Consider the following 20,834-nt stretch of genomic DNA (forward strand, 5'->3'; position numbering starts at 1 on the left):
AAACTTTTCAAGTCTGTCCATCCCTACACTTAATCAACGTCATGTCTTTATTTATAAGGCTATTATTAACTTGTTTCTTTGTAATCCATGTAACTTTATTCGTCTGAAAAATAATGGAAGTTACCATCTACACTGTGACATATTTACAAGACCTTCTCTGTTCCCAAAGTTCATCTTAAAATGGGATTTAAGTATGCTGCCCCTGCAGCGTGTAATCTGCTACAGACTGATTTGGGTCTTGGGTAGCTGGTCTCCTTAAATGTTTTCAAAAGCAGATTTAAAGAGTTGGAGGAAGATGCATCAAGCTGTAGATGCTCTGACTAAACATCTGCCTCGTTCTGATCCAGGATATGTTGACCTGATTTGTTGGTATGCTGTGATTTCTGATTTTTTATCTATTTTCTTTTATGTCAGTAACCGTTACATGCTGTTTGTCTGCAACTTTGTTTGACATGCTGCTGCAACCTCAGTGAGCCTTTTCCTGGTTTAATACATTTTAAATTCAAAAATAAACTTTTTCCTTTGCAACAAATGCTAAATTACAAGCTGTTAAACTGCATCTTGGTATCTTTAAAGTGGAATATCAACCAGGACAGTAAAGGAAAAGTTCATTTCTACACTCTCATGTCTGCATGGTGAATCTGAAGCTACAGTCAGCAGTCAGTTTAGCTTAGCATAAAGACTAGAAACGGGTGGATACAGCTAGCCCAGCCCTTTGCAAAGGGAACAACACCTCAAATTAATCTGCAACTATTTTAATTGTTGATTAACTGTTTCAGGTGTTTGCTGCTTCTCTCTTTTATATATATCTATATATAGATAGATAGATAGATAGATAGATAGATAGATAGATAGATAGATAGATAGAATTTTAGATTAAATTAATTTGGGTTTTGGGGTTGGTAGGACAAAAAGTAGATGTTTGAGCACAATGCCTTGGGCCCCCAGGAAACTGTCATTTTTTCCCACTAATTTTTGACATTACATAGACAAAATGATTAATCATTTACCTGAGAAAATAATCTGCTGATTGATCAGTAATGTTAATTAATCATATGTTTTGAATGTAAAATCTTAACAGTAATCTATAACTGTCAAAAAATGTAGTGGAGAAAAAAGTACAATATTTCCCTCTGATGAAGGGGGGAGGGTGGTGAATAATAGGGGGAGGCATGTCAAATAATTTGTTGAGCACTTAGGAGGTGTCACAGCTCCAGTTTCTTCAGTTATATTTTTTATTTCATTCATTCATGTTGTTTCAGGTTTTACTTTGAAACTCACATCTCCTCTCGTTTCGGATCACTTCACTTCCTGCCCCTGTGTGTTTTCCCTCCGTTTTCAAGACTTCACCTGCGTCTGATTGTCTGTCCCGCCCTGATTAGCCTTACCTGTGTCACCAGAGTATTTAATGTGTCTTGTTTTCTCTCAGTGCCAGTTCGTCTTAGCTCCTTGTGTGTCTAGTGTTCCAGCCTTTTGTTTCCCTCTGTCCTTTTCTTGTTTTTTTTTTTTGGATTTAGCCTCTGACTCTGACTCTGCCTCATCCCTATTGGATTTGTTTGCCTCCACTGATAGTCCCTCTCTGTACCAAACCTACTTTTTGACCAGTAAAGACTGTTATTTTACCCGAACTGTCTCCAGAGTGGTGCGTTTGAGACCACTCTCACATCGTTCGTCAGTTGTTTCAGGAGGGGCGTAGGGTTTTTATTTAAGCTTAGGGAAGGGACATGTAACTTTAAATGGTTGCAATGGGTTTGAAAGGGAAGTTTTCTCTAAAAATCACCAACAACACTCCATTTATCATAACACAGAAACTATAAAAACAGCAATTATCATTTAATTATTATGCTCAACAAAGGCTTCTGTCTGGTAACATAACCAAATCTGAGCTTCAAATAGTAATATCTTATTAAAATCACTTTATTCTACGTCTCTTTAAAATGTCAAAAATAAACCAGTTGTATTAAACATATTCTGTAAAAACATTCTGTACTCTTGTATGAATGACAATAGGCTTTTTTCAACTCTGGTTTCATTTCAACTTTTAACTTTCAAACTTCAAAGAAGACGTTTTTAAAATCTAACGACGCCCACCATGCCAGGATACTGATATTATTCTGGGTGCTGCTGTCACTGCTGTTTAGTTGTTAAAAAGGTCATTATATGCACATGTTGCAAATGCCAGCTGTGTGCCGCTGTGGTGCACACATGAGGGAGTGTCTGTGGAGTGTGATGTGTAGGCTTATTAAATTTGGTTGGTTTCGGGTGGCTGTCAGGCACCCACATTCTGCTAAAGTGAACACAGCTTGTGCGATGATGGTGATATGACTTGTGAGAAGGATTTGCATTTCGCTTAAGAAATTAGCTGTTTATTTTGATGGTTATGCTCCCTCTGTGCTGTTTGCTCATTGCAGTGGCCCCAGCGCCTACATTTGGTGTGAATTTTTTAAAAAAAGAATTGGCGAGGGCCTATTTGTCACGCATTTTCCCCTAGTGGCTCAGAGAGAGTCAAGGAAAAATATTTGTAGCTTTAGGGAGGGTAAATAAATAGTCACACCCTCCTGAAAAATAAAGAACAGTCCTTACTTTTCACTACTGGTAATCGCCTGTGAGTCTAATTATTACAGAAATGCTTTTTTAAATGCATGTATGCTACTGCTGAATGTGCACCTTGATCAAGTGTAACTTAAAGTCAACATTTGGTGAGGACACACCCTGCAGGTTCCCCTCTGAGTTTCCATGAATCAATGTTCTCCATCTGTACTGCAAACCTGTTCTGACCTGCTATGAATAATGAATCCTGGTCGTCGTCGTGCCCCCGACCACAAAAGCTACCTGGAAGCTCCTCTGGACGTGAAGTTACAGGAAATGGTCTCATTTAGATCGAACACGACTCTCAAGAGCAGAGACCCCTCATACTGCACTGACAAGTCTGCTGCTCTTAACCCATGACCCAGCCTCACAAAGTGCTGCGCTAAGGGGGATACTGAGGCATTTGTCTTTTTATCCAGAGCTCACAGAAGTCCGTTGCAGTGAGTGAAAATTAGCGCTGTTATTCACATTAAACTAATCATCCATTAGCGACCCCTACTAAACTCACACGCGCTATTTCACGGCAGGGGTTAAAAGGAGGCCTGGAATTATCTTTAATGAGCCAGCTCAGTTCTGACTGAAGAATTAGACAATGAACATTTTGAGAAAATGTGGCAAATACACAAAATGATTCCCGGCATCAGTCCAGGCAGATTTATGGTGAAGTGGAACCTTTGCATTCAAAATATTAACTTATGTGATGGTGGGTATTAGTAAAAGTTACGCTCTGAATTCACACTTTAAAGGTGAAAAATGACATAGCAAAAACATGATTCAGAAAAGCTGTTTTATGAAAGAGAAGCCAGAGCACCATGAATCAATGGCACAGAGAGCCACTCAGCAGTAAACACCCACTGTTCTGGGAGATAATTAAGAGTAATTAAAGGGCTAGCGGTTAACGAGTGTCCGTCCACCAGGGGGGCTGATGTTGATAGATTAGCTGCACTAACGCATTTACAGACTGCCAATCACTGCGGATGAAGCGGTTTTCCGGAGTAGGAGGGAAAAGTCCATTAGCACAGGCTCAAATCAGATCTTAGCACGGGTTATCAGCCCCATTTTCCTGACGTTCATTATCTGTCCCTTGATGCTCGTGCATTTGGCCTCAGCTGATTGGCGCCCCCGCTCTTTTTTGGCTTTGTTTTCTAATGAGTGTCACTGAGTTGGTGATATATGATATTGTTTGGCCAGTATTTTTTCTCAGTAATGTATCACTAATGCATCTGACTCTTGTTTTGTGTGGGACCGCTGGGTGCTGTCATTCCTCGGTGTTCCTCAACTTCCAGATGCACTAATGCATCTGGAAGGAGGAAACAACAGCAAACCTCCTGGGTCAAGCTGCTTCTGTAATTTAGAAGTACAGTGTACACAAGGTGAAGGAGTTCTTTAAGAGCGAAGAGAGGCAAGTTCACTTTCTTTTGTCCTCTTATTGTATCCCTGCATTAAATGACCAGCCATACCTGCAGCACTTCACTCATATTATTTTAACACTTCTCCCCAGTTGCCAGAGTGAGTGGCAGATGACAGAGAGCTCCATTAGAAGCATGGTGGGTACATGCTCGTATTTGTAGAGGGGGCATTTAGAAGAAATCAGTGCAGTGCATTTTTCTTTTCTCTGGCTGTCCACCCTGCCTGCACTAGAAAAATGGCCCCAGTGTGCTCTCGCCCTAACCTCCATTAAGCCCCAATGACTTGTATTGAGCCCGCGAGCTTTCAAGAGTGTGGTTTTCATTTTCCAGGCACTTACACTCAATGTCCAATTGCACCATCTCCTCCCCGGGCCCAGCTTGGTTCTCAGCCTCGCAGGTGAGGTTGTGCAGGTTGTCGCTGGAGGAAACGTTGGTGAGGAAAAGGACCAGCTCTAATGTGGAGCCCCAGATTCTCTTCTGTCAGCAGCCGACGGCGCAGACAAGAGCAGAGGAGGTTAATGCAGCCGGGTCACAACTACATATGGATCACTTAGAGGTATATAGATTAGAGGGATGAAATGGGATCCAATTTACTACACTGTGGATCAATAGATTACACATGAACTTTATTTATACAGCTTTAAGCTTCAGTTTATCTAAAGAGCTTTACAGCACGGTGAGAAGAGCAGAAAATAAAGCAAAGAGTGAAATAAAATTAAAATCACAACTTTTAGAAAACCTACACACAGACAAGTGGCCTCGGACAAACACACAAACACACACACACACACACACACACAGTCAGACAGTTAAGAGCCGGTGAAAGAGAGTGCATTTTTGAGCCGAAGCTTGAAAGCATCAATAAAGTGAGATCAAATGGAAGAGGGGAAGGAATTACGTACTTTTGGGGGGAGGCTACTGAGCAGAAGCTATCGCCAAAAGATAAAGTCCTGAATCTAGAGACAAAGGAAAGACCTCAGGTCTCTGGCTGTGGAGTTCAGGGGTAAATGTAGGAGCAAGACCACTTAATGCTTCTAGAACAATAATTAAATAATTCACAGGAAGCGAGTGGAGGGAAGGAAGAATTGGACTAATATTTTTGATCTCATCAGCCTTGCTACAACATTTTTGACTACAAAAGTTGACGCTGGGATAAAGACATCTGGTGATATTCTATATTTTTCTTATTGTCCACAAATCAGCAGTTAGATTAGATGTGCAACACATTACCGGTACTATCTGTAGGGTTGCCACTGAGCTCTGACCAAGTGGTGCATTATCCTCCATGCAAGTATACATTTAAAGAAGAGAGGATTGCATTCAGAGATGGAACATTGATTAAGTTTCCATGATCTTTTGTCTGGCAATCCACTTAACATGTTTGGGTGTCTGGAAATGGAAAAGTCATACTAGCAAAGGACAGATGGGCAGAAACGTTTTGTGCATTGCCAGACAGATGATCAAGCATTAACATATTTTCAAGCTCACAGTTGCTTGATGATTTTATTTTAATTTCTGACAATAAATCCATTGAAAGAGTGTCCTCATACAAGTACTTGTGTATATGGATAGATGACAAGCTTTCATTTGATGTACATATTGTTACTGTAGTTAGGAAGTTTAAAGTGAAGCTTATTTTAGAGATAAATCTTGTTTTACTTTCAGTGCTAAGAAAAAAACCTGTGGAAGCTATCTGATAGTGTTTTGAAGATCGAACTCCAATAAGCGAACAAATTAGGACACAGCCAGAATGAGTGTGCTGAGGATGCAGGAGAAAGTCTGCACCTGTCACAAGTGGATTCAACATCTGGGAACATTTTAGAGAGTTTGACTGTCCCTTAAATTGAATGAGGCTGTGCTGGGCACAGATCTAGGCCGTGTGGACCCCCTCAAGGGCTCTTCCCCAGTGCTCCACCATCACAGCCACCCCCAAATCAATCTCCCATATAGACTAAAGATATTTGAGTGATGGGTCTTAAGCATGTTTTTTTTTTTAATGTTACATTTCTGAGTGCGATCCTCTGCTTTGAATGAACACACAACATCACAACCAGGGTGTGTTAGCCTGTGTCTTAGTAGTTTCTGCCTTCCTGACTCTGTGGCACTCAGCCCAAAACATTCCTACTGAAAACATAAGCTGTGTCTCAAATCACATAATTCTGTACTTACACTTAATATTTTGAGTGCATAAGTGCGTTCACACTGAGAAGTATGGAAAAATGCAGTGCACTATGAGTACCCAGATGGTGCACTCAAAACGGTCAAGAAGTTGAGTGTGGAACGATGGACATTTCCCACCCTCGATGGTCGCCATCTTGGCTTCGTGGCAGAAGGGGAGGGACCACTTTTCAAACTGGAAATGGCAGCTGAGTGATCGTGAACGTCACTGCATTGTACAAATACATGTGTTTTTGCACAAAGCACCACTATACTGTTGTCGGGTATAAGCCAGCAGTATGTTTATTGGGTTAATTTACGATAATGCAGAAGCTAATGCTAGTTTGCTAAGTAGCTAATTTGCGGTCATCATTTACAGTAAGTGCACAACGGCTGTGTTTGATTTGAGACAACACTACCCTGTCGAAATTTGTGCACTACCCTAATATGTACATAGTGCATATAGTATACTACATGGAAGTGTAATGGAAGTATGTGATTTGAGACACAGCATGGGTTTTGGAATGCACAGCATGTTTTCTGCGTTGCCAGTATTAAGTGACCTTTGCAACTCCTGTACCAAAATTCTCGTGTCTTTCCTTCTTCAAAAAAGTATTTAATTTGTCTTTTTCAAAATATATGGTCTATGATATCTGACTCTGCACTTTTTTTAAATACAGCTAAAAAAAAAAAAAAAAAAAAAAGGCAGACTTTAGGAGTTGTTGTCCCTGGCACTTCAGTGGGAATTTCATTTTTCCGATTTTTCCGACGCCACATGAATGCAGCGCATGACCGGACTTTCAAGTGCAGGCAGGCGCGTGCGCTTTTTCCTTCTGAGTTGCTAGCTAAGTTTAACAGTTTTCTGTCTGAATTAGCTAACGTGTGGAGAAAGTACGAGTCGGACGCAGTAAATAAGGAGGAAGACTAGAGGAAGAATCTTGTCACGTCATTGTACTTCGGGAATACGTTGGATTTTGACGTATTCGAACGCGTTGGAGTTTTTGGATGTTGGGTGTTTCATGTCGGCTAACGTTACAATGGATTCTCTGATGGATGCAACGTTTAACTGACAGCCGTTGGTTGGAAACGTCACTGGTAAGTTCCATATTATTTATTTCTTCTTGACATAGATGCTGTTTGTTGTTGTTTGTGTCGCAGACCGTGCTTGCACACTTGGTTGTCGTTGTCTTGTGTGGGTTTATAATAGACACTGACCGGCCACTTTATTAGGTACACCTGTTCAACTGCTCCTCAACACAAACAGCTACTCAGCCAATCACATGGCAGCAACTTGTTGCATTTAGTAATGTAGACATGGTGAAGAGGACCTGCTGAGGTTCAAACTGAGCATCAGAATAGGGAAGAAAGGTGATTTAAGTGACTTTGAACATGGCATGGTTGTTGGTGCCAGATGGGCTGTATTTCAGATTTTCATGCACAACCATCTCTAGGGTTTACAGAGGATGGTCCCAAAAAGAGATACTAACCAGTGAGCTAAAATGCCTTATTGATGCCAGAGGTCAGAGGATAATGGTCAGACTGGTTCAAGATGATAGAAAGGCAACAGGAAGTCAAATACCCACTGGTTCCAACCAAGGTGTGGAGAAGACCATCTCTGAACCAACAACACCTTGTCCAACCTTGAAGCAGATGGGCTACAGCAGCAGAAGACCACACCAGGTGCCACTCCTGTCAGCTAACAACAGGAAACTGAGGCTACAGTTCACACAGGCTCACCAAAACTGGACAATAGAAGATTGGAAAAACGTTGCCTGGTTTGATGAGTCTGGATTTCTGCTGCCACATTCAGATGGTAGGGTCAGAATTTGGTGTAAACAACATGAAAGCATAGATCCATCCTGCCTTGTATCAACGGTTCAGGCTGGTAGTGGTGGTGTAATGGTGTGGGGGAGATTTTCTTAGTACCAACTGAGCATGGTTTAAACACCACAGCCTACCTGAGTATTGTTGCTGACCGTGTCCATCCCTTTATGACCACAGTGTACCCATCTTCTGATGGCTACTTCCAGCAGGATAACGCACCATGTCACAAAGCTCAAATCATCTCAAACTGGTTTCTTGAATATGACAATGAGTTCACTGTACTCCAATGGCCTCCACAGTCACCAGATCTCAGTCCAATAGAGCACCTTTGGGATGTGGTGGAACGGGAGATTCTCATCATGGATGTGCAGCCAACAAATCTGCAGCAACTGTGTGATGTCATCATGTCAATATCGACCAAAATCTCTACAGAATGTTTCCAGCACCTTGTTGAATTTATGCCACAAAACATTAAGGCAGATCTGAAAGCAAAAAAGGTCCGACCTGGTATCAGCAAGGTGTACCTAATAAAGTGGCTGTTGAGTGTATGGTTTGACTGTGGAGGCTACAGCAGTGGTTCTCAACCAGGCGACTGGTGAAATCCTTTGAGGGAGCTCCAGGAGGTCCCCAGAAAAATTGGGAATATTTTATTTTCATATTTGACTGACTGTAGAAGTGAGCCCAGTGTGAGTAAGAGTCACAAAAATGACCATTCTAATCATTATTTATTTCATTTACAATTATCTTCTCAACTATACATGACAACTAGCTACAGAATTCTGGTCCGAATAATATCTAACATAAAAAATCTTTTCAGATGGAGGTCCCTGAAGCAAAATCTTTTTAAATGGTTGTCCATGACCTAATCTGTATCAATTCAAGGGAGCTTGGCATGAGAGTTTGGGAACCACGGAGCTACAGTATATGGCTATGTGCTGTATGGGCATTCATTATCACTGAATGTCAAACAGTGTATTTATTTCTAAAGTTGCTTAACTGTGCTGGTAGTTTAGTCTGCCTTACATTTTTATCCTTTCTCTGAGTGAAGTTGAAGCAAAGTATTGGTAAATGGTCCATGGTGTGGGCCATGGTTTTGAAATAGCCTATCAGCAATTGTACTGCTTGAATATCAGCAGGTCACCATTTAATGATAAATCCATGGCATTGTCCATGGTGCTCAAGAGCGCCTTATTGTAGGGCTGCACAATATGTCCTTTTTCTTTCATTTTCAAACATTATTTTTAAAGCTTTTTTTGTCTTTTAATTATTGTGAAGCTGAACAGTGAAAGGAAAAGAGGGGAGACATGCAGCAAAGGGCCACTGGTTTGAATTGAACCCGGGCCCCTTCAAAGGACCAAGCGGCAACCCCCGCACCTGATAAATGAAGCCAACACACAGGTGCCGTTCTTTGAGTGACCACTTGAGGCTGGCTCCAGAAGCCAGTCAGTTCCCACAGACACCTATGTTAAAATGCCCAATTTACAGCAAAGTAAAAATGTTTACAGAGTGGCACCAAAAACAGTTTTGGTCTCTGTAGCTAATTTTGACCTTCATGACAACTACAGTGGGGTGAAATTTTTAATTACTCACACGTTTACATTTAATTAAAGCATTAAGTTAGATAGTATGAAGGGTGGGCTACTTTGATTAACAGGCTGTCTGCTGATAGTGTCCTCGGCTTCTCAATCAGATCCACCCCTCGCTAGGCCTGTCACGATATGCAATAAGTTGGTTAATTGCACGGTAAATTTAAAGGGAGATTGTAACTTTTCTGGCCATGATTAATTGCCATATTCATGCGTGTTTGTTTTCCTTGTCTCTCTCCACCAAAGAGACTGGACGACAAGAGTGACTACGACCAACTTAACTGCACACCTGAGAGTGAGAGACTGACAGTCTATTTTTTTTTTCTTTGTATTTATAAGGTCTTTATTTATTTATTTTAATATTTTATGTGTTATTTCGGATATTTAAATTTTCTTTTTTGCATGCCTAAATATTCTTATTAAATACATGTTTACTTCTCTTTAAAGCGTGTACTTGCATCAATATGCCTTTATTATTATATATGTTTAAAAAATGGTCTAAAAACAGCAAAATTACAAAATAATAAAAATGGTCTTAAAAGCACAATATTACGCAATATTATCGTTTATTGCAATAAATCTTGACGCAATTAATCGCCCAGCAAGATCTGTTATTGTGACAGGCCTACCCCTTGCTCCACTACAGGTTCACCCTCTCTTTCTGATACGGTCACTTCAGACTCTTAAAAAACCAAGATGGCTGAAATGCCGAACTTGAGACTTCAAAATGGGAGTCAATAAACCAATGGGTGATATCACAGTAGCTATGTCCATTATTTTATAGGCTATGCAAAGGATTCAGCCTTTATGGGGCTTGCTGAACAAAACTTGCAGCTATCATTAACATTTGTTTGTCACAGAGCTTATTTTCTGCAGTAATCCAAAATCCAATGGAGAAATCCCATAGGCTCAATGAGGGAGCCAGTGCGATGCTAACATCCGCGTTGGCCTACAGAAAAACACCATCTCTGGGGCACTCTATTGTAATCTGCATTTCTCTCCATTCTGCTCTGCCATCTCCGTAAGTTCTCACTGTCTTGCATCTCCGTACAGCTCTTTGGTTGCATAAGGCCCCACTACAGGGCCTCACACCCTCTGCAACCAAACCGTTACATTCATGTACCATTATGCCCCTTTTATATGGCTCGATATTATAAACCCCAAATTTGCCTCAAAGACTTTTGAGCGTCCTCTTTTTTTCGACTCCTGATTCGTTTCAGGAAAAACTATTCAAACAGAAGAAGCCTCAGGAAGAGAACGGATGAGATATCCCTTTTCCAGCATAGACAGACAATCGATGTTGTGCGTACAAAAAAAACAAAAAATACTTTTCTTATATCCGTGTGGTTTATACACACACACACACACACACACACACACACACACACACAGAAAAATCTTAACTACCTGGGTAAAGACGTGAGAGTAGAGCTCATCAGTTCGCCATCTCACACTGGGAGTGGGACTTCCTGTCACTTGACAGGTAAATGTCAGGTTGCCTCCTTCTTGAATCTTTGAATCTTTGGAGGCGATGATAGTCACCTCAGGCAGACCTGGGAGCAGCAGAGGAGACGGCATGAGTCACTAATGTGGTGGTACAAGTGAGTGAAGAGCAGAAATAATACAGGGCCAAAAACTCTCTCATATGCTTCCTGGCAACAAGATGTTCCTGCTCTGTGCGATTAAAACAACAATGCTGAGCCAATTTCTTCCCTGCATGTCACTGCACCTGCTTGTTGAAGACGTTAATATGAAGAATAGGAGCAAGAAATGGTTTTTATTTTTCCTTTAAAGCCAATTTGATGAGGCTGCGTCATTTCAAATATTCATCACATCACATGCACCTTGCAATAATATACTTAAAGATCCCCTCCAGGTGTGTTTTAAGATACAGAAAAATACTGAATAATAATTTGCGTCTAATGTTTTTCCACAAAAAATATCCCAATTTGAATTTGTGCTAGAAAGGACATCTGCTACTTATTCCTCAAAAATTCCTCCTGAAAAATTCAGAATGTACAAAATGTTTTCATTAGATTTATTTATCATTTGAGTGTGTTGCACTTCCTACTGTAAACATGCATTACTAACAACAATATATAGCATCACAAGACAGTGCAAACATGGAGTTCAGATATCACTTACTGCAGTTATCTATCACCAAAGAACTGAGGGGTACTTCTTGATCATCGGAGAAACAGGACAACATTTGGTTGTCCAGGTCACCGCGTTCATTCCGCTGCCACTGCTGGAGCCAGTGGAGGTCACATGAGCAAACGAGAGGGTTGTCCCTCAAAACCCTGAAGAGAAGAAGGGAGGAAATATCATCTCCACTATCTACAAATTCAGTTTTTAATGTCTTTAATTTGTCTGACAAAAACGCACAAGAAAGACAAAAGCTTCAACCATCAAACATTATAAATAAGAATTCCACAGTACAACCAATGAATTAGTTCTTTTGTGGCAGACTCTTTATGTAACAGGTTAAGCAGTATTGTCTCATTATATTGTAGCACATAATGAGTTTTTTAGTAAGGGTGGCACATACTCTCTCTTTTTTAAACTACTAACTTTTTATATAATTAGAAACATAGAGTTTTGATTTAATATAAGTCCTTGATGAATTTCACCTTTAGATAGAAAATTACTTTTCATACCCTCTAACTTTAGATATCTTTAATGATGAATCAGCTTTCAAAAACCCCACGAGCCTGAAAACCACTGAAAAGAGTGCTATCCATCAATCAGTAAAAGGCAACAGTTTCTTTTACAATAGGCCACCTAACTAAGTATGTTCACCTGTTAATTAACCTCTTTGAAAATTATGGTGAAAGCACAATGCTATAAGACCACAAAAACACTGGAAGGTCTCCAATTTTTTTTTTTAGTTTTGTATTTTAACTTATCTTTTGTGTTTTTATCTTCCATCTTTGTACTTTACAGTAAGTGCACAGAATAATGACATTTGAAAGAGACAAAAGCCTCTCTTTGTTTTGTTGTGGTAATGCTGTTGCCCTTGGTGAATTGAGAGATAGCAGCAGAGAGAACTGTAGGTTATCAAATTGTGTTTACTAACTTCAGCCAGACTGTGATGTAGGTTTGATTTCAGACCAGATCTTTTCAAGTTCAAACCAGCTGTACTCCCCCTATGGCTGTATGAGTACAATAGTTAGCTCACTAATGCACATGCTATACCATTTAAAGCTGGGCATACACTGTACTTTGTTGGGCGTCGTTTGCCATGCGTTGCACCGGGGGAGCGAGGTTCGATCATAGCCAAATCAACTGCTCCCACCCGGCTGTCAGACATTCGGATGAATTTCTGACATTTGATTTTGGTCTCCAGTGTCAGGCTCTCTTGTGCAGTTAAAGCAGAGACACAAGTAAACTCTTAAGGTTTTTTTTAAACTGTGCCTGCATGAAGAATGCATGAATTGTCCATCCATCCATTTTCATCCGCCAGGTTGCAGGGGCAGCAGGCCAAGCAAAGCACCCTAGACGTTCCTTTCCCCAACAATGCTTACCAGCTCCTCCTGGAGGACCCCAAGGCGTTCCCAGGCCAGATGAGATATGTTATCCCTTCAGTGTGTTCTGGGTCTGCCCCAGGGCCTCCTACCAGGGGTACATGCCCGAAACACCTCTAACAGGAGGCGCCCAGGAGGCATCCTGATCAGATGCCCGAACCACCTCAACTGACGCCTTTCAACGTGAAGGAACAGTGGCTCTACTCCAAGCTCCCTCCTGATGTTCAACATCTTACCCTGAGCCCAGCCACCCCACGGAAAAATAATTTCGGCCGCTTGTAGCCGCAGTCTCATTCTTTCGGTTATTACCCATAGCGCATGACCATAGCCGAGGGTTGGGACGTAGATGGACCAGTATATTGCAAGCTTTTCCTTCCGGCTCAGCTCCCAGTGTCCACATCAATGCAGAAACCACACCAAACCAAAGTTCGAGCATCTCGGGGCTTGCTCACAAAGCATTGTGTGGATGGAAAATAAGGAGGTCAGGTTGGTTTAGCTGTGGCAACAACATTTACGTGCCTGTTTAATGTTTCCTCCTCCTATCATGACTGATATGGCCGAGAGAAATGTTGGCAAAAAGCGGCAACTCCTGAGACTGAAAAATGAAGCCAGCACGGAAGTGCCAAAAACTGCAGTTCACTGAATGACCACTTGAGGCTGGCTCCGGAAGCCACTCAATCCCCACAGACCCCCATGTTAAAATGCCCAACTTTACAGAAGAAATAAACACGTTAACAGCCTGGTTTAAAAAAAAAACAATTTTGGTCTCTATAGCTAATTTCCTCCTTCATGACACCTGTGTAAGGTGTTAATTTTCAAATAACTCAACTGTTTACATTTTATTAAAGCTTAAAGTTACGCAAAATTAAGGGTGGGCTGCTTTGAGTAACAGGCCGTCTGCTGAAAGTGTCCTCAGCTTCTCAGCCAGATCCACCCCTCATTCCTCCACAGCCTCTTGCCCAATTAAGGTCACTTTTGGCTCCAAAAAACAAGATGGTGATGGCCAAAATGCCGAACTCAAGGCTTTAATATGGGAGTCCACAAACCAATTGATGACATTACAGTAGCTACGTCCATTATTTTAAAAAACAATGAGCAGTGATGAGGTCCGGCCTCCTGCTGTGCCAACAGAACAGGTTGTAACTCAAAAATGGAGACTGTCACCAACTTTCTTGGTTGTCTCTAGCAGCCTGTGAACAGACGTCTGGGTTACCTACTTGTTTAAGTTTTTCACTTGGCTAGCTTTTGACTTAATGGCTGTACAAAAATTACGCGGAGGACCCTCGTCTTGACTTGGAAAAATCTGCCACACCCTTCTGGCATTATCTCAAAATAACATATATCTTACTATCACAACTCCTTTTAAGATGACGTACTTCCATTTTAAACATTTAGCAACTTAAAAAAAAATCCCCCAAATTACCAATTGACAACTTTATGGCAAACAAATGAGGGTCCAGTTTGCAAAGTATACTGCAGGCAACCAGCAACTTTGAACCAAGACAAATGCTTCCCAACAAACAGATGTTACCATTGTCATTGAATTAGTAAACTGCTCGGCAGAGGCAGTGGCAGATTACAGTGGTCCTGGACAACTGGGATTTTTTTTCTGGCTCCTTCTGTTTATGCATAGTCTGATGAGTAAGATTATTTCCTCCTTTACAGCCAACTTGATCCTCTGGAAAATGAAATTTACTAGAATAAAAGAGAGTTTAAAGGAACTCACAGGTTGAGCAGTGGTAGAAAATGAAACACCCTCCAGGAGATGTGCTCCAGAGAGTTTGATGCCAGGTTCCTTTGAAACAAAGAGAGACGACACACAATATTATTGACATTTGTTTTGCATCACGGGGCTGTACAGTGTTCCACCTATGTTACATGGATCAGAAAGGCTTTGTACATGTGGCACCGGCACCTTGGCAGTGTATTTGAAATGAGTTATGCAAGCATGCCATCTGCTCACATGTTGCTTTGAGTACAAGTGAAAATCTTTTATGAAAAAAAAAACAACAACTATTTTTAGCCTAAAAAATTAAAGTAAAAATGTTCTTTTCATCTTTGCAATGTAGCCCTGTTCCGCAGTTGAGTCACGCTGTGATTTGATTGTTCACTTTCAGAGCAATGCTTACCTGCTTTGAATTACTCTCAGTGGAAAACGTTAATGCATCCAAATGGATTCTGATCAATTACCTTGGCAAGTATTTCACACCAGCCAGGAGCCACATGCACAAACACCTACAGCTTACCTCTCCCAGTGTTTGTTCTGTACATTAGGTGATTAGATGAGACACAAACACTTCTCGGAGGAAAGATGTAGCTCGGCTACACAGACTGATAAACTCCATGAAATTGCATTTGGTGGAAGTAGTTTCCTATTTACTGGACAAATGTTAGTATTTTTATACAGTTTCTAGTAAAACCACTGAGGGTTTTAGATAGGGCTGACTCAAATGCTTCGACGCTTCGATTGTTGCCATGGAAAATCCAGATCCAAATCAGTATTCAAACTTGTGTTTTGTTTTAATTCAGCAGCAAACTGGTGGAACAAACTGAAAGGAGGTGGCCAGTGTCAGACACAAATGACGCCAGTGTCCACAACTCGGTTATTGACCTCTGCTTCAAGCAAATAAATCTGACAAAAAGGAATGAGTGAGAAGAATTTCGGTCGTTTTTTCATGGCTGGCAACACGTAGTGATGCGACCTTCCAACACACATGCATCGGCGCTAAGTCCTATCAAAGTCAGGTGGGGTTGGCTGGTTGAATAGTGTGTATGAATATATATATACCTCCTGGGGCCCATCATGCCCCATAGAAGCTTTGAATGTTTGCGGGTAATTATCAGTAAAGCTTTTAAGCCCCAAGATTTGGCATTCGGGACAGCCTCAGTGTTTAGCCATGATAACTGTGTGGCTCTAGGGATGGCACTGTCAACTGGTCGGTCTACCACATTGGGCAGACTAAAATATCTCAACAACCACCAGATGGATTGTCATAAAACTTTGTACCAACATCCATGTTCCCCTGAAGATGGATCCTTGTCACATTGGTGATCTCTTGACTTTTCCTTGAGTGCCCCCAGCCAGTTAAAGTTTTGACTTAGTGTGTAAAATATCTCAGCATCTGCAAGGTGGATGGCACATAATTTTCTCCTGGCATTCATGGTTCCCACAGGATGAATCCTAATCAGGGTCCATATGGTTGTGGTTTTATATCAAATGTCTCAACAACTATAAGCCATGAAACTTGGTACACACATTCATGCTCTCTTTGGGATGAATTTTAATCACCTTGGTGTTCCTCTGACCTTTTATCTATTGCGTCTAGGTCAGAATTTTAATCTGTACAATACTTTGGTTTATGACCAAATACTATATAAATACTAAATAAAACTAGGGATACATGATGATGATTATGATTTCTTTTTTTTCTCGACACCCAATATGCTGATTTTTTTCCGACTCATTACCAGTGCCAATTCTGATACGCACAGATTTTTCCACCTGATTGCAGAGAACATCAGGTCTCTCCCGTAGTTTAACTAACATATTGCCTACTTGTTTCATGATGGCTCGCTGGCAAATGCACGATATAAAGGTTAGGTTACATGTAAAACACGTCATATTTATTTTTCTGTAACATTTTCAAACCAGACTGTAAAATTCATCCTTCTGTAACAAGCTTGGAAGAAGCTCCCCCTGAGGCGGACTCCACAGACAAACCACAAAAAAATGTGATGGCACAACAGTCTCCTTCAGTACATTATTCTATGCTTTCTTTTGATTTTCACATTGGCTAGTCATCCTGTTTAATTTGTCTTCTGATTAAATTGGATCCGTTGAAACAAGTTGTAGGAAGCCTCTGCAAGTAATTGGTTGCTGGCAGACACTCTGTGCTGCAATAAAATGGTTAATCAGCAGTGCTGTGTACTGTAGAGCCGATGTGCTGTTGGCTCTGCCGGCCTGAATAGAATATAATGTCTATAGCCTTACAGTTGTGTACAGCCTTATAGACTGAGCTGAGTAGTGATGCACGGGTCGACCTGTAAACCGCGGGACCCGCAAATGGACCTGCGGGTCAGGCAGCAGTGATCGTCTGTTAAATCGGTCTGTAATCGGTCTTGACATTATTATTATAATCTATTAATCTATAATCTATTACTGTGATGGCATCCAAAGGTACTGATGCGTTGAGCAGGTGACAGTCCGCGGTCGTTTCCAAAACACACTTGTGTCACGCACTCCAAAAGAAACTTTAAACAATAATTTATTGTACAAAACGGGGGAAACAAATGTTGACAAAAACGGTTCCATAATTCATATTGAATTCAAAAGATAACGAAAAAACAGCTACAAGTTAGAGGGAATAGTGATAAAGTGGTAAAACTTGGCATTGATCCACAGCCTCAGATGGATACGCTCAAGCGTGCCGTGCACAAGCTCAGTTGGTAGGCTATACTATATTTTCACATTTTTAACAATACAATTTAAAAGTTTTGATTTTTATTGATAACCTACATTTACCAACAACAAAAAGACTACATTTAGCACCAAAAAATATGTATAAAAAACAAACAAAAAGTAAATAAAGAAACGAAAATTGAATACCAAATTTTCATAACGAATACCTACCCATAGAAACGAATATCCGAATATTTGGGTACAGCCCTACAAATTTGCCTTGGTTTTGGCTATTGTCACAGTTGTCTTAGGGAAACCATTATCCAAGCCTGTTAAAGTGGGATGAATTTTCCAGTTTTCTTTAAAAATGTTGCATAAAAATAAGTATGACCTACTTTACGTGTAATCTAAGTCAAAATAGTTCTTGTTTTGCCATTTTGAACCGCATCATATTTTATGTCCGCATCTGCCACCAGGGCCATCACAATAATAATAGGCATAGTATTATGTCAGCTCCACTACAGGAGAGACTTGATGTTCTCTGCAATATGGTGTAAACATATGTGCGTGTATTGGTATTGGCATCAACAATCACCTTAAGTGAAAAATATCAGCACATAGGATCCAAAATCGCACATCCCTAAAAAATATTACACATGCATAATATCAAGATGTTAGCATTGTCATTGTGAACATGTTAGCATGCCGGAGTCAGCATTTAGCTTAGCTCAAAGCACCATTGTGCCTATACGTATAGCTTTAAAGAGCAGCCATAATGGCTTTACGCTTAGTGTTGATTAACTTTTATTTTTTTATTAATATTTAAACACAAAAAATGTGAATAGCATAATCGTACATCTAAAATTGCGTTTGTCAGATTATCATAATAATCCTGTCATAGATAAATGCTACATTTCTTTATGTCAGCCCTCTCAGGGCATTAAAATATCATCACAGTGGCTCTCAAATGATCCTCAGACAGCCAAAGAAGCAGGCGGTAAATAAACCTCCCTCAGAAGATGACAAAAAGCCACACTGGGGAGCGTGCACATGGAAACCAATACATATTCACTCTGGCAGGGCCAAGGGTTCAATTATTTGTTTTCCTTGCTCCCAAAAGTTCATGTCAGATGGGTTAGCCATTGGGGCTTATCCATTACCAGCTCAATTCCTCCCTGGGCCCACAGAGGGAGAGCAGAGCCAGGAATAACGGCTCATTTTCTTAAGAACTGAATTTCATAAAAGACGAGTGAATTCCAGGAGGATTGTGGGTGGAGACGAGAGCAGGAGGAGAGCAAGAGGAGAGAAAGGAAAGTGGTCCAAGCCTCCATATCCACTGCTTAGTTTGGTTATAGTCTGTCCGTCTTAATCTCAGAAATACATCTGTCACACAGAAGCCCCTATACTCCACCCTACCCGGGCCCACCTTCTCCCTCCACAGTGAAATATTGATTAAGTGATAATGGACCCTTAGTGGAGTGTATTTATTATGCATCAGTTGTCGATAATCCGCCAAAGTGAGCGAGTAAAAGGTGACTGGTGGATGTCTTCTCCAATTTCTCGAGCTCACCCCACCTACCTCACCTCCTCCACCACCTCCCCCATCTCTGGTAATCAAAACCCGCCTGTCTTTCAGATAAACAACATTGGACATGTTGCACACACTCAGTGAAACGATGAGGACAAGATGGTGGGATAAGGGTCAGCTGTTGATGAATAGACAGATGTGACGGTTCCAGTCGATAAGTCGTTCATAGTGTTATTTATTGTCAGCCCTGGGTTGTAAAACCAAACTGTTCAGACATGTAAAGACTGAAAGAACTAACATGATGGCACTTTAGAAAATAACGTTTGTTTGCAATTGAAGTAAAAGACTTCTTGCCAATTTGTTCCAGAGAAGATCGTTGAAAAATCAGGTGGTTACTTACTACTGAATACATATTTACTATCCCACAGTAACGGTACGTTTCCATGGCGAGGTATGTTAAAGACTTGCAGCAAATGAAAACTTTGCATTTTTGTTAGTGACTGTTAGGGGCTGCAACTAAAGATTATTTTTACGTTTGATTAATCTGCTGTAATCTGCTGCTAACTTCTCTTGATTAATCAATGACCATTTAGTTTATAAATATCAGAGTCTAGAGGAAAATGTTCATCACAGTTTCCCATTGACGAAGGTGACATCTTGAAATTCCATGTTTTTTTCTGACCAACAATCCAAATCCCAAAGATGTTCAAATACTCTCATATTTTAGAGAAACTGGAACCAATACTGAAGTATACTACTTTGTCTTGCTTGCATTTTTTTTTTTCAAAAAAATGGAAATTATATTTTTACCTCTACATACATAATATCCTTCTAAATAACCTACTTCCAAGAAATCCAATTTGTGCTTTCAGTATCTTAAATGAGCTCATAGGTTTACCAGATTTGATGACTAACCCAACTATTCAAACAAGCGACTGAGTCACTGCGATTGTGAGCAGTGCAGCTCTCACTTAATTTGACATGTGCAAAATTAAAGGGTCTGCTGAGCACTGACTGACAGCGACAAATAGGTTGACCCACATACAGGTCAAAACATGACAAGGGGAAGACAGTCCTTTTGTATTGACAAGGACACTTACACATACTGGAGCTTGAGGTTGTTTTGGAAGGCATTGGCAGAGATGACCCTCAGTTTACATGATGTGACTGTGCTGGAGAGTGGGAGAAAACACAATACATGTTAGTTTGTTTTGGTAGAAATAAAGCATTCAAACACAGACAACTGAAACTTGAGTTTATGTGAAAATAAAGCAGGGGCTCAAGTGTTATTATCGATTAATTTTTTTGCAAACAATCAACGAATTCCTCAGTCTATTAAATGTTGGGAAACAGAAAATAATGTCCCTCCGAACGTCCAATCTGACAGCAATGTTTGTTCTTTGCAGCATTAACAAGCGGACCAGATCAAATGCCTTGTGTGAGAAAGCTGCTCTTGATTGGTCAGAATTTCCATGCGGGAAAAATCCAGGAAGTAAAGAAGAGTATACTTGCAAGATAAATGTGACAACTAGGCAGGTTGATTTTAGCGCTGGTCATCGTGTACTATATTGCTGTCATTGTTCATTTTAGTCAAACCATACAGTTTGAAAACGAGGCGCGGCTCCAACTAGAAAACAATGTTTTGATGCATTGGTTGTGCTGAATGTGTATATTAAGGCAGTACAGGAGGAGGTGCACATTAATAATCCTCCAGGACTGTAACATGCTCATGTTTAACCCGAACAGTAGGTGCGGTTACATGATGGCTTCTCATTCAGAATGAAATAAATCTGAATGAAATCATTTGGAATTAAAGTT

At 40.6% G+C, this 20,834-nt stretch overlaps 1 protein-coding gene across 1 annotated transcript in view; it reads right to left on the minus strand.

The window, feature by feature from the left end:
• The window catches only part of ntrk1 (neurotrophic tyrosine kinase, receptor, type 1), a 56,436-nt gene that overhangs the window by 22,925 nt on the left and 12,677 nt on the right, over positions 1-20,834 (minus strand). The window contains exons 3-7 of the mRNA XM_049582917.1: positions 20,117-20,188; positions 14,816-14,884; positions 11,711-11,865; positions 10,973-11,118; positions 4,337-4,475 (exon numbers count right to left, since the gene is read on the minus strand). Of these exons, the coding sequence (XP_049438874.1) occupies positions 4,337-4,475; positions 10,973-11,118; positions 11,711-11,865; positions 14,816-14,884; positions 20,117-20,188 (581 nt within the window). The remainder of the gene's footprint in view (positions 1-4,336; positions 4,476-10,972; positions 11,119-11,710; positions 11,866-14,815; positions 14,885-20,116; positions 20,189-20,834) is intronic.

This window comes from Epinephelus fuscoguttatus, linkage group LG8, assembly GCF_011397635.1.
Source record: "Epinephelus fuscoguttatus linkage group LG8, E.fuscoguttatus.final_Chr_v1".
Classification (NCBI taxonomy): Eukaryota; Metazoa; Chordata; class Actinopteri; order Perciformes; family Serranidae; genus Epinephelus; species Epinephelus fuscoguttatus.